Source organism: Branchiostoma floridae, chromosome 10, assembly GCF_000003815.2.
Source record: "Branchiostoma floridae strain S238N-H82 chromosome 10, Bfl_VNyyK, whole genome shotgun sequence".
Taxonomy (NCBI): Eukaryota; Metazoa; Chordata; class Leptocardii; order Amphioxiformes; family Branchiostomatidae; genus Branchiostoma; species Branchiostoma floridae.
The window spans coordinates 13,491,890-13,504,850 of record NC_049988.1 but is presented as its reverse complement, the minus strand read 5'-3'; the positions used below and the strand labels follow the sequence as shown (position 1 = coordinate 13,504,850).

Sequence of the window (12,961 nt, the reverse complement as noted above, 5' to 3'; positions counted from 1 at the left end):
ACGGGAAGGGGGAGCTCTGCCATTTTTTTTGTCGGCATCAGGGTCATGCCTCCTTGTAAATTAGAGCTCGCAGACTCGTCGTCCGATCGAATCGCGCCTAATGTGAGGGGGGTATTAGGACGTTGAGCTCCAGGTGTTGTGTTAACACTATGATAAAATCAACAACCGGTGGAGGGGGTGGTGCCCACTCCTTCCCTCCCAAGTCCTACTATCAAGTCAAAGGTCGGCTAAGGTCGGTTGGAAAGGCTGAACACTGTTCATGCTCCGTCTGTCCGTCTTTCTATTGTTCTTTATTCCAAGGGATTTGAGTCGTCGCTGCAATATCAGAGCACATATACACACGTATATACGCATAGTACATTAAGTCAGCATTCTAGCACCATTCAGATACGGAGAGAATAATTTATTTTACCACAGACTGAGATTCAGCCAAGAGTGGTTCTACATCTAAACTTTCAAACATGACATGGTAAGCTTCTCATATGGATCACGCTTTAAGATTTTAGTACCTCCTCAATATTTAAGTGATGACAACACAGAGTTTGATACGGCTGTACGAAACCTTTATTTCTCGACAATACTTTGGCTTTCACTCAGCCAGTGATGACCGGGTCCACAGGATCCACGGGATCCACGATCACCCCGTCCACGATGGTGTTGATTTCATAGAAGTCCCACATGTCCTCCGTGGTCCGGCCCTGCAAAATACGTCAATGAAATGTACGTTACAATGCTACAATTTTGAAACTGTCAAATAGATGTTGTGTCATTTTAAGAATGAGAAGGAAGGAAAAATGACGCTCAGTGGATCATGTGTCAACTAAACTTGATAAAGACACGTGTCCTTGTTTTGGAATTCTCATACTGCATAATGTATTCATTACACATGTCTACATACACTTGTGACTGTGTGTTAAAAAACAAATACATGTATCTATCTCAATTTCTTTACCGGGCATTTTGTAAGATACACCAATAAAGCTAGATGACGTCCATACAAACGATGGTCATATTAGGAATTACCGTGGCCAGGTAGTGTGCGTCCCTCTCGGCCTTCGTAGCGAACACGTCAGCCTCCCAGCAGGTGGTGAAGGGGTTGACTGAGGGGACACGAATCCACTTCCAGACGAAGGTGTGACGACCTGATTAAAAAAGATCTCAAATGGAGACCATCCAATAATTGGTAGTATTTCCTGACTAATTGCAGTGAAAAACGACTTTTTGAGACATTTTGTGGCCCCGCTTTCCCGTTCATAAGTCTTTGTTTCATGCATTGTGACTGTTTTATCATTTTACTACTGTTCTTTTTTCACGGAAATCTTAAGAACGTCTAATCAGACTAATGTGTTAAATGTACAATAGTATAGGACACACGTAGGTTACACTCTTGTTTGACATATGGCGTCTTTGAAAATGCAATAACAAGACGCGTCTGTGCTATCATTTCCCTATAAATTCTTCAGGGAAATATCAACGTCTGTTTTGTCATATCTACTATTATGTATAATAGTTGTCTTACCTGGCTTCATGTCCATAGGAATAGTGAAGTTGTAGGTCCCCATGGCGTCTGCCGGATCCTCACAGAACTTGGGCGCGTTCTGGAAACCGACCTTCGGGTATGTCGAGAGGACTTCATCGCTGAACTGTACATCACCTGTCGATTCGTAAAAAAATGTCCAAAAATTATTGAAGTAGCAAAAAAATGATGGCATGTGCGCGACACACATTTGTCCATGAAGATAAATGATTATGTAAAGTTATCACCACACTTTTCCAATAGTCTTCACCCGCGTCAAGCTACCTAACAGTATGTAGTCAAAGAATGACACCAACCATGATTGTAAGGCGACACCCCCATGTCCATGATTTGGATGAGTTTGTCCGAGTCGATACAGCAGGGGTCCTCGTCTCCGTCCACAACAAACATCAGGTTCTCGGTGTCCGCGCGGCCTCTCTTGTTACTGATGTCACAGTTTGGGTCACTGGCGTGGTTCTATGTAGAAATAATGTCACTCACTATTTTGCGCCTATATTGGTTCACTATCCACAGGTGGCTTCGTAGTCTTTATAAGTTGAAAATAAAATGCAAACACGAGTATTCAGGACACAAGGCTGGGAAATGTAATCAGCAAAAAAATGTTTAATGTCTCATTTTTTTTCATACAGTTTAGATACACGTACCAAGCACAAAGCACAAAAAGCACACATAAATGGTAGAAAAGCTCGGTCTTTGAGTCTTCCATCGAAATTGATGATACATAAATCAAATGCACAATGTTTTTTTTGTTTTTCAACAGAATTTTCAATCAGATACAACAAATATCGTACAAGCCAAAAGTTGAGGATAGATACATGTACTTGGTGAATGACTTACGTTTAATGGGTGAGTGAGAACCACCTTCTGTCCCAGGTAGTAGGCCGCCATGGGTAACTGGTAACTGTTGGCGTCATCTCTTGGATCGTTACACAGTGGAGTAAGCTCGGGATGATTGTCAAGTCGGTGGACAAAGCCTGCTGTCCCGCCTGCTTCCCCGAACACTCTGTCACGAAGGTTGTACCTGAAACCAGAGGTGTTGTAGATATTATGTGTACAATTTTGTGTGTGCTATCACAGCTATATATCTTGTAAAAAAGACAATATGACAAATATACCAAAGTGTATCATGCACTCAGCTCTATCTTATAAGGAACAAAAATGTCTGTGAAATGATCGACAGATCTATTTTCATATTTCTTCACCATATGATAAAGTCTTGAACGATTAACTTAATAAACAATGCATTCAACGTAATAGCTAGTAAATCTTGTGTTTCCTCTCCGTTATATCTCTGTTTCATTTAGCCTGGATAGCTGACCCCAGCCCGATCTAAAAAAAATATCTATTGCGTCTCCACGGTAGATATTTTTTGAGATCGGACTGGGGTCTGGTATCCAGGCTATGTTTCATTCAGCTTTCAGCATTCAACTTACAGAAAAAAATGTACTGTGTGGGCTGTTTAAGTAACTTAACTAACCCTTACGAATTAGAGAAAATAAAGAGAAGAATCTATAATTACTGCTCTGCATTTCTCGGCCAGGCCCGACACTTTGCCGCATCCCAGTACCAGCCGTTGTTCTCCAGGTAGTCCGTACAGACGATCCAGGAGTGGGCGGCGGCCAGGGCAGGCAGCCCGACAGCCAAGAGCGCGACGAAGAGCTTCATTTTCGACAGGACGCAACACTGCTCACAACTGCCAGCTATCACTCGTCGTCCTTACAAGATTATTATATATAATCCATATGCTTTGGCAGGATGGAACGACAGGAAGGTCTCACACCTAGCCTGGGTATTTTATTACGTAAACGGCAGCAAATGTTGACAATGATAACATAACACCAACGGCCAAGGTTGTAGAGGGTGTTGAAAATCGGGCTAGAGTAAATTTGAAGACTAAATTTGACTTTCGTACTACCGGTTTGTAATTATAGGTCACAAGCTAGGTGTATCCGGACCAATTGATCCGATCCAGTCACAACGGGAAATTCTAGATCTCCCACCTGGTTGGGTATTTTATCACTGATGATAACGGGCAGCAAATGTTGACATAACTATCAATACATAACGTTAACACCAAACGTTCGTGGAGAAGTTCTGAAAACCCGGCTGTAACAATAAATTTGAAGATGCCTAATTATTTTTTTTCAAAACACAATGTCTGGAGACGGCGTAACACACCAAGTCTGTACTTAGAAGTTGACCAAATGTACGCATGCTCAGCGATTGATCCGATCCATTCACAGCTGGGACGTAGAACACCCTTAAGGACGTTGAACCCGAGGTGCCGTGTCAACATATGAAATCAACAGCATCTTGGAAGGGATGGAGTCCACTCTATCCATCCCAAGTCCTACTTTCAAGTCGAAGTTCATCTAAGGTCGGTTAGAAATTAAAAGGCTGAACACTGTTCATACTCAGTCCATCTGTCTTTCTCTTTTTTTTTTACACCGAGGGATTTGAGCATGTGGTGTGGAAGCCGTCGCTACAATATCACAGCAACTATACACACTTACATAATTATACACAGACTGCGTATGTATAAATTCAGTGATCATTCTAGCACAGTACGTACACGGAGAGAATAATTTATTTTTACCATAGAGTATATATAGACGAAGATTCAGCCGAGAGTGGTTCTATATTTAAAACGTGGCTCAACTTTCAAACATGTTGAACAACTTTCAACTTTCAAACATAGTAAGCTCCTCACACGGGTCATACATTTAAGTACCTCCTAAAGTTTAAAGTGATGATAACACAGAGTTTGATACGCCTGTCCGAAACTTTTAATTCTCAACACTACTTTGGCTTTCACTCAGCCAACACCACAACACCACAACAGGTGCAACACCACACCCCCGGGAGGGACAACACCACACCCCCGGGAGGGACAACACCACACCCCCGGGAGGGTCAACACCACACCCCCGGAGTTCGGTGTCGGTTCCGTCGGATGGACTCCATTCCCTCCGGTACTGGCATTTCTATCATTGTAGGTAGTCCACGGTGTGAAGGATGTTTCAGGCTGTAGATAAGTTACTTGCTAGGTGGATATAAGCACTGTTTACCAATTTGTGACGTTCGATATACATCAAAGGACATTCCTCGTTATTGCTCAATGTTGGATGGTCCCAGTGGACATGGCAGCGCACCCATAGGGACCCCCTAGCTGTTGCAATAATCATTGCAGGTCGACAGCGTGTAAAATTCGGTGGTCAATGAACACTTCAAGGTCGGCCACACCCCGGCTTTGCCAGCTTATAATTTGCTTTGAGGTTATTAAGATTAACAAATCTGCTGCATCTGAAAGGCCTCCGTCCGTCTAAGTAGAGGTTTGAACCTGTCTGATATTCGGGACTAGTATCCATTTGACAATACCTTCGCAAATTTATATCGTCTGCAACTACTGGAAACTTATGAGGTCTTCATTCATGTATTTTTCCAAGTGTCTGTAGTAATTTATCGATTTCGCGCTCCCCTTCCCTAGACAGCATCCATGGACCAGGGCCTTTGCAACCGAGAGCTTGAGAGGCCCTGAGAAACTATGCGATATTCCCTTTCCACATCTGCTTGGAGAAGCTTGGAGATGATTACTCTCGGAAAATCTCGCGAGATTGTAAAAAGCGCCCTTCTTGTCACGTGACCAAACCGGACCAGCTCATCAAATCCCAAATCCTCAGCATCGATCAGCTCAGTCATGGCGTCTTCTGCAGATCAAGGTAACAAATTAGCGCTAGAATTGGAATCAGACGTAGTTTTGGTCACCCAAAAATGTCAGGAATTACTATGGACAGTGTAGTGGCTATTTCTGTTTGTTTTAAGAGCGGTTAGTTCGCAAAACCGGCGTGGAAAGGACATAGCCAAGCCACACCCGGCTACCCACGCCACTTGCATGTGTGCCGCGTTGCAAATTATTTTGGAGCAAACGTTGACTAAGAATTGACATTTTCCGACCGTGGAAAGAGCCCAGATTGCTCGTTGCATGTTCCTAGAACAATATGTTTAGGAAAGCTCGGAGGAAAATTCGTAATTCTTTCCCCACATTGACAGTAAAATGTGCGAAAATGTGAGCTACAAGTACAAGATGGCGGCATGGTGTTTGGCCGTGGCCTTTTGTCTTCTTTATCCACAGCCGCAGTGCAAAATTGGGAGTAAATCGAGGTACAATTTGGGTGATTCTACAAGCCTAACAACACAATATACCCGTGAATACCTGTTGTAGCTTGGATCTTCTTCTTTTTAGGTTAAAATATCAGGTTTCTACTCGCGAATTTTGTACAGCGTGGGTAGCAAGTAATTAGCAGAACGGGCTAAACCAAGCGGGGGGGGGGGGTATTTTTACCATGCATAGATATTAAAAAAAATATGGTGCTGGTGTTGTTACTTAGATTTTCTAACTATGTTACGAAGGTGCTAAAAGACTTTCTTTTCCAGGTTATGGTAGTTATGGTGGAGGCTCGGGCTCCCATCCAAAGTAAGTATTTTTTTGTCAAATTTGCGGCTACACCTCAAATTCATAATGGTCTTACCCATGTTTTAACAAGATAATATTCTATCTTGCTAGGAACATGTAAAATACCTTAATTCCTGATTTTTTCAATGTACTGTTATGTTCACGGTTTTCACGGTGACGACTGTAACGTGAACTTATCATTACTGATAACAAATAATTCACAGCCTTTTTTATGCGCACCTGCCGCAACAGTGAATATTCAGTTCCGAGAACAAGTTAAATTTTCTCACACCGTGAAAGTTTGGTACCGTGAAGACAAAGTGAATTATGTACAGTACTGAATTCTCTGAACGGTCTATTTTTAACTAGTTTTTGTCCCCCTTTAGTTACAGCTATGGAGGCTCAGCAGGCTATGGACAAACTGCACAGAGTGGACAGCAGGTAACTAATCTTTTCTTCATTTTTCTGCTTTAAAAAAGTCAAATATTTGTTAAAGGTGACAGGGTTCTACTTGTGGTAAAACAAGAACACTTCAATGCATGAAAGAGATTTTAAGGGCCTATATCACAGATTGGGCAGTCCAAACCATTGAGCTGAAGCAAATCATGCTAGCTGCCTGTAGTAGAACATTGAAAGGCACCCAGGCTAGACCAACACTTGTGCCTGTATACCACAGCCACCCACCAAAAATGTAGAAGGTATACAGTGATGTATAAAAAGATTCTTTATTGTGTATATTTTGTTCACTTTACAGAATCAAGCTCTCCTGATTTGTAGATCGCTATTAAAGATTGGCCCTGCAATCCTGCGATGGGTCTTTATTGCATGTCTCAGAGTTATTGCATATCACAGGGTTAAAGTTTAAAACTGATATTGTATACTTCAGGCGTACGGCCAGCAGCAGCAGCCACAGCAGCCGGCCGCTGGTGGAGGATACGGCTCCTATGGAGGCTCCACTGGAACCGACAGCTACTCCAGCTATGGACAGCAGAGTCAGACATCCTACGCCTCGCAACAGCCAGCAGCACAGACTGCTCCCTACTCACAACAGTCAGGTAGGGATGGAGAGAGACAGCTTTTCTGGATTTTTGATAGAAACATTCCCATCTGTCTTGAACCATCTGATTCTGTCTTGAGAATTGTTTGAGTTAGTTTGTGTAATGAATTTCTGTTTCTATCTATGTGCACAATGATTCCAATTATATGGGTATCATATTTATGTCCCTGTAATCGATTTGAATTGTCAGATAAAGGAGAAAAAAACAAACTTGGAATTATATCCATGAATATGGAGCTAAGTTTATGGACCCAATATCGATCCATGTTTGCTCTAGATATGAGCTTCATATTAGCTACCATGAACAAGATTTAGTTAAAAGAAAGTCAATGTGATAGGGATAACTTACTAAGGCCTAGGAAAAAAATGTTGTGTTTCCTGTAACCCGACCGACCCTAGAAAAAGCTGCCGACCCTAGACTTTTTTTTGGGGTCAGCGGCTAGTAGAGGACATAAATTTTTCGATTTGAACATTTGACTGGTGCATCATTGTAGAATCGGTTTTTTAACATGTTCTGCAAATTCCTAATGAAGTAGAAAAAGTCAAAACAACACTATCTGCTTCTGTTAACATCATAAATCACAACTAACAGGACATAAAATAAGTTTAGCTATAGGAGCAAAGTAATTTTTATCTTACCAAATGACGTACCCTGTTCGAGGCACATGGTGCAAGATGGGAATTTCTCTGTTGAAATTTCGCAACACAGCAGAAACATGACTGGGTCATTGTGGCATTATTACCCATAAAAATGTCATATGTGCCTTTATTTCACTTCTGGTCTTGGTTTTTAGGTCTCAAAACCACCAAAAATGCAGAAAATTGCTATGGAAAACAGCATACATATATTTCTGACGACGCGCGACAGCGGCCATTTTGAATATGTAAATGAGGTTGGAACATACCATTTTTCCAGGGGTAAGATATCCCAAAATAATGGTGTCTCATAAGGAGGTTGTTTTTAACCTGCTTGCTTGTATCAACTTCAAGATGGACCATTTATAGAAAACCTTTTTGAGGGGGTGGGTCTTATTGGAATTTTTATGAGTGAAATGCTTCAGATATCTCATTATTCACCTGTTAGTAAATGCACCTGTCAGGTTTTTTGTTGTCTTCTTTTTAAATAGTTTTAATTTGGTGTTATTTTTTTCTAACATGATGAAGATGATAAAAGTTAAGTGAGGATGCTTTTACCAGTGTTTTCAACATTTTTCTGTCTACTTTTTTTATACCTTTTGATGTTATTTTTCTAACATGATCGAGATAATAAAAGTTAATTGGGATGCTTTGCCCATTGTTTTCAGCATTTTTCCATGGTTATTTGCATGGAAAGTTCCAAGCAGGAAATATATGAATTGGAGTTGTGTATACTGTTCCACTTGTTAAACTTGAAGGCACCAATGTCACAATGTAAGGGGTCATAGTGGGGAACCCATGCCCAATTTTTACAAGAAAATTCAGGACTTTTTTGTCAATTTAAGAAGAAGATTATGACGTTCAGCCAGCAATATGACATCAACATAACAAAAAGAAGACAAAAAAACAGGTGAAAGCAGACGGCAGAAGAAAAGCGGATCCTTCAAAAAGAACTCCTGCGAAACAGACCTGAGTCAGCCTACAGATGCACCCCATGTGGCAGAGACTGTCATTCTTGTATCAAGGACTGTTTAGCCACAGTCGACGTTGTAGTGTAGGGCTTATATTGATTAGGATTTTATCAATACATATGGTCAATGTTGACTGAAGAAGGCCATATACTATAGTATATGGATAGATATTGACATGGATGGGCACCACAACAATGTCCAAGCTTATGAAATAATGCAGGTTTCAAGTCAGGTACCATGTTCATGAGTTTTTACCAAAGCCTACTTCTAAAAAAAAAAAAAAAAGATAATCCCTACCTACCGACCCTATTTTTTTCAGGACCGTTACAGGAAACACAACATTTTTTTTCCTAGGCCTAACCAATAATAAATAAATGGTATTGTTTCCTCCATGAAGGCTTATTTAAACAGCTAAAAATAATTTTTTTAGTTTTGGATGGAATTTTTCATCAATAGTATAAGTCACTTATATGGTTGCCTTTTTAGTTCAACAGTTTTGTGATGATTTTTGAGCAAGCAGGACTTGGAAAGGCATAACTAAAGTCTAAACTAAAGGAGTGTGTGTTGTTGTTAAAGGTACTGGAGGGTATGGCAGCTATGACTCCTCTCAACAACCGCAGATGGGAGGGTATGGCCAGGCACAATCCCAGGGCAGCTACTCTACAGCAGGGTCCTATGGGCAAACACAGGGCAGCACTACTTACACAGGGAGCTCTGGATACAGTAGCACGGGGGCTGGAACAGGCTATGGGCAGACTGGACAAGGTAGCTCTTCTGAAGTTCTAGTAATCGTGTTGTTAAAATACTATATTTGGTATCAGTATTCGTCGTCGTCTAGTCAAAGCTAGGTAGCGAAAGATTGGGGAATGAGACAATAGCTTAGAGAACATGATTGTTCTGTAATTCTAGGTGGTCAGAGCTCATATGGCGCAGGCGCCCAGCAGCCGACTGGCTATGGCGGCGGCAGCTACGGTTCCCAGAGCACGCCAGACGCACAGCCGAGTACTGGCGGTTATGGCGGACAGCGTGAGCCCCCCGCATCCACGGGTGGTGGCGGCGGTGGTGGGTACGGCGGGATGACTGGCTCCACTGGTGGGGGAGGATACGGCAGCGCTCCTACCGGAGGCTACGGTGGTGGTGGCGGCGGCTCCCGAGGTGGCAGCAACGGGTCTGGATTTGACCAAGGTGCGTAGTGCTCCGCCTACCATTTCATGCCCTAAGACACATTAGATAACAACCCAGTACCCCTATGGCCTTTAAAGGGCTTTGGGGACTACCTTTTCACATAATGCTACCACTCTTTACAGTTGGTATGGCATACAGTACTACCTATTGACTGTACTGTACTGTTTCAAACCTTAGTGCTTTAGTCCTTACGATATTTATGATAAAAGCAATCAGAGATGACAGACAGCTCACCCCATTATCTGTACTGCATTGCAATCCTCCCACTGTAGACTGAAATAGCATTATTGTGGGTAAATGGCAATGATGCATTGTGTATATTGGGAACCACAGATGTAGACAAGCCATAACAGTATGCCACTCCTCTTGGATGAAATAAGTCAAGGCCCATGGTTCACAAAAGAAAATGGCAACATATTGACGATACATGCTTCTTGTAGGAGGCGGTGGTTACGGAGGCGGCGGCTATGGAGGTCGCTCGGGAGGCTATGACGACCGCGGGAGAGGTCGTGGTGGTGGAAGGGGAGGCGGCGGCGGACGTGGCGGCGGCGGCGGCTATGGCGGGTAGGTGTCAATCATATCTTTTCTTAGACCAGGAGTGAACTGTAGACTTGAAGACAGGAAGCTCATTTTATCACTACACTGTTTTATTCTTATTCTTGCCAGTATGCTTAGAATTATATGGTAATATTGTGCTTATAAATTACTGTTATGATGCAGTGGTTCTTCTCATGTTTCCCTTTACTGACAACAGAGCATACTGCATAATGACCACAGAGATATAAAACACTGTCCTCTAAACTGACATTCTGAATTTTGAGGACAACAAACTTCAAGCATTTATACTACACTTAAAGTACAAGTATAAGCAAACAAGGTATTCTTCCTTTGGTGTGGTATCACGACTAGGAAACAATGGGTTGCAATTCAACCTATAAAGCAGGAAAGTGACTTAGCATATTTTCCACCAGGATGTTGCAATGGGTGTCCTCATGTTAGTGTCACTGTATAAAAGTCAACAGTATAAAAAGGCAAGAAGTAGAAATAGTTTTACTTAATACATCTACTTCATTTCATAAAACATTGCCACCAATACCTGGAAGCGTATATTCCTTATTATATCAGCTGATAAGTTAGAGACAGAAGGTTCAAGAAGAGAGCAACAGTGTCTTTCCTGAGGTGCTATAGAAGGTCAAGAACATAACTTAAGTATAAGTACTGAAGGTACTGAAAAAAGCAGCTGTCAGCCAAGTTCCTCGAATACCAAGATCATTGATTGAATGATATTGAGTGCCAGATGGGCGAAAGGAATACTTCAGAACAATGTCTGCATTGATGACTGTATAGATACTAAGCAAAGAACATTTAGAGTGGTCATACCCATAACATGATACAAGAAAAGTCATCAGAAGAAGAACGGTACAGCAAGGGAACGATTCCTAAGTCCATGACTGGACAATGGGTAGGTGCTGTGAGGTATCTACCCAAAGTAAAGGAACAAAGTGAAAACAGAAGTGGTACGGCTACAGTAAGGGAACAAGCTAAGCAAGCAAGGACCCATCCAAGAAAGAGGCAGGCAACAAAAGAGATAAATGCTATCACTATAGTGTATGTCCGAGAAGAATGAACAAAGCTATCTGTCAGATCTTCTGTGGTGCTACAACAGTCAAATAGACTAAGGAATACATGAGTGATGGGAACTGGTGTTACTTGGTGGACTGGAAACCAGAGGGAGAACAGCGTCCCTGACACTGGCAGAGTGTCACAGCTTCTTATTGGGATGATCAGAAGAGGAAACTTGCTGCAAGGTCATATGGACTACAAACAGCTGTCACTGGAACACTTGGAGAATAGACCAGAAGTTAAATTGTAGACATAATGATAAAGGGTCAATCAACAATATCAAATGACTAAATTGTAGACTAGTAGCATAGAAGCAGTGGTATTTAGAATCTAAAACATACATGGGTTGTATGTAGTTTTCCAATGTACCTTGTGTGGAAGTAAAAGACTTCAAGTTCAAGCAGTTTCCCCAAGTACAAGTATTCCTTCAACACTATACAGTGGTCTTGCCCTTGGCTTTGAACAACAAGGTGTTTTTGGTTTGCTTTTGAACAATGGACTATGGAATGGTTATCCTTAAAACTTTTAAGATGTAACATGGGTTCCTGCTCTGAAGATCAACTTGCAAGTTTGAAACAAGAAACTGAGTTATGAATATGATTGGTTACTGAATAACAACATGTGCATGGTACCTGCTGGTCAGATCCACTTGTGCTGAACTCAACAATATGCTGTGATGATTCATGGTACTGCCTATGTGCCTAGGAAAGGAGCTGGCCTCCTCCATCCTATTAGGTTCCACCGTGTATCACAGTCCAGGATCCTTGACTCTGCTACCTTTAAGTCATAAAACTTGGGTTTAACTAAGTATAAGTCAGGGTTAGACAAGTTAAAGTGCTATTCGGGCCAAGTGTATGTCCTACCCCTCCTGACTGATCAGGTTAGATTTTTTGCACGAGTGAGATTTTGATGTACATGCTTATTTTCATTTAGTCATGGCATCAACACAGAAAAATAGAGCCAGTGATAAAAAATTCCATTCTTGGAAATGGAAATACAGAGATAAATGTTATTTGAATTTCAGGCAAGTGAAAAGTTACTAGTAATTCGGGCAAGTAGATCTATATGTATGTGCTCAATAGGACAAGTGAATTTTTAAAAACCTGGAAGTGGAAGTCAAATCAGATGTGTGTTGGCCATGTTTGCTATGTAGAATAACTACCCGACATTTCAATACAGCCCAAGCAACGCTAAGTTTTTGAAGTACAATTTTTGAAGAATAACATTCCAGGTTTTCCATGGATTAACAATTCCAAGTGGTATTGAAAAGGCATACACAACTGTGTGTCATAATATTTCATGGACAGATCAATGAAGACCAGCCCTGAATGGTTGTTTGGTCATGATCGAGTCTGCTGGATGGAGATGCTTAAGAGCTCTTTTAACCTGGAGGGCCACACCTAAAAGGTAGTGGTTCAAGTATCCAGCTGAAAATACTAGAAGTAGACCATCAGTGTTTTATTCCTCAAATGGTAATGATCCATGTGTGGTCTGTCAAC

General features: G+C 41.7%; 2 protein-coding genes and 1 long non-coding RNA gene across 4 annotated transcripts in view; 2 read left to right on the top strand and 1 right to left on the bottom strand.

Moving 5' to 3' along the window:
• Nucleotides 1-541: 541 nt before the first annotated feature.
• On the bottom strand, nucleotides 542-3,257 carry LOC118424844. The gene is made up of 6 exons (XM_035833645.1): nucleotides 3,057-3,257; nucleotides 2,375-2,558; nucleotides 1,834-1,993; nucleotides 1,520-1,654; nucleotides 1,024-1,142; nucleotides 542-698 (listed from the first exon to the last, which is right to left on the bottom strand). The coding sequence occupies exons 1-6, from the start codon at nucleotides 3,200-3,202 to the stop codon at nucleotides 594-596; spliced, it is 849 nt and encodes a 282-aa protein (XP_035689538.1). The 5' UTR covers nucleotides 3,203-3,257; the 3' UTR covers nucleotides 542-593.
• A 1,918-nt stretch (nucleotides 3,258-5,175) lies between these two features.
• Nucleotides 5,176-12,961, top strand: part of LOC118424843 (RNA-binding protein FUS-like) — a 21,435-nt gene continuing 13,649 nt past the window's right edge. Inside the window, exons 1-7 of one of the 2 annotated variants that reach the window (XM_035833643.1) lie at nucleotides 5,176-5,256; nucleotides 5,972-6,011; nucleotides 6,377-6,431; nucleotides 6,877-7,045; nucleotides 9,231-9,419; nucleotides 9,564-9,839; nucleotides 10,280-10,403. In XM_035833643.1, coding sequence (XP_035689536.1) covers nucleotides 5,235-5,256; nucleotides 5,972-6,011; nucleotides 6,377-6,431; nucleotides 6,877-7,045; nucleotides 9,231-9,419; nucleotides 9,564-9,839; nucleotides 10,280-10,403 — 875 coding nt within the window. In that variant the 5' untranslated portion in view covers nucleotides 5,176-5,234. The remainder of the gene's footprint in view (nucleotides 5,257-5,971; nucleotides 6,012-6,376; nucleotides 6,432-6,876; nucleotides 7,046-9,230; nucleotides 9,420-9,563; nucleotides 9,840-10,279; nucleotides 10,404-12,961) is intronic. The other variant, XM_035833644.1, reaches the window with a different exon arrangement.
• On the top strand, nucleotides 10,410-11,865 carry LOC118424856. Its single transcript, XR_004832260.1, has 2 exons — nucleotides 10,410-11,240; nucleotides 11,520-11,865. It is a non-coding gene; the product is annotated as an uncharacterized LOC118424856 (long non-coding RNA).

Excerpts from the sequence above, each read along its gene's own strand:
- LOC118424844 (XM_035833645.1), bottom strand. The coding sequence starts at position 3,202 with ATGAAGCTCTTCGTCGCGCTCTTGGCTGTCGGGCTGCCTGCCCTGGCC. Across the intron at positions 1,143-1,519 it reads TCCTATGGACATGAAGCCAG|GTCGTCACACCTTCGTCTGG; the intron begins GTAAGACAACTA and ends TTTTTTAATCAG. Across the intron at positions 699-1,023 it reads ACGCACACTACCTGGCCACG|GGCCGGACCACGGAGGACAT; the intron begins GTAATTCCTAAT and ends CGTATTTTGCAG.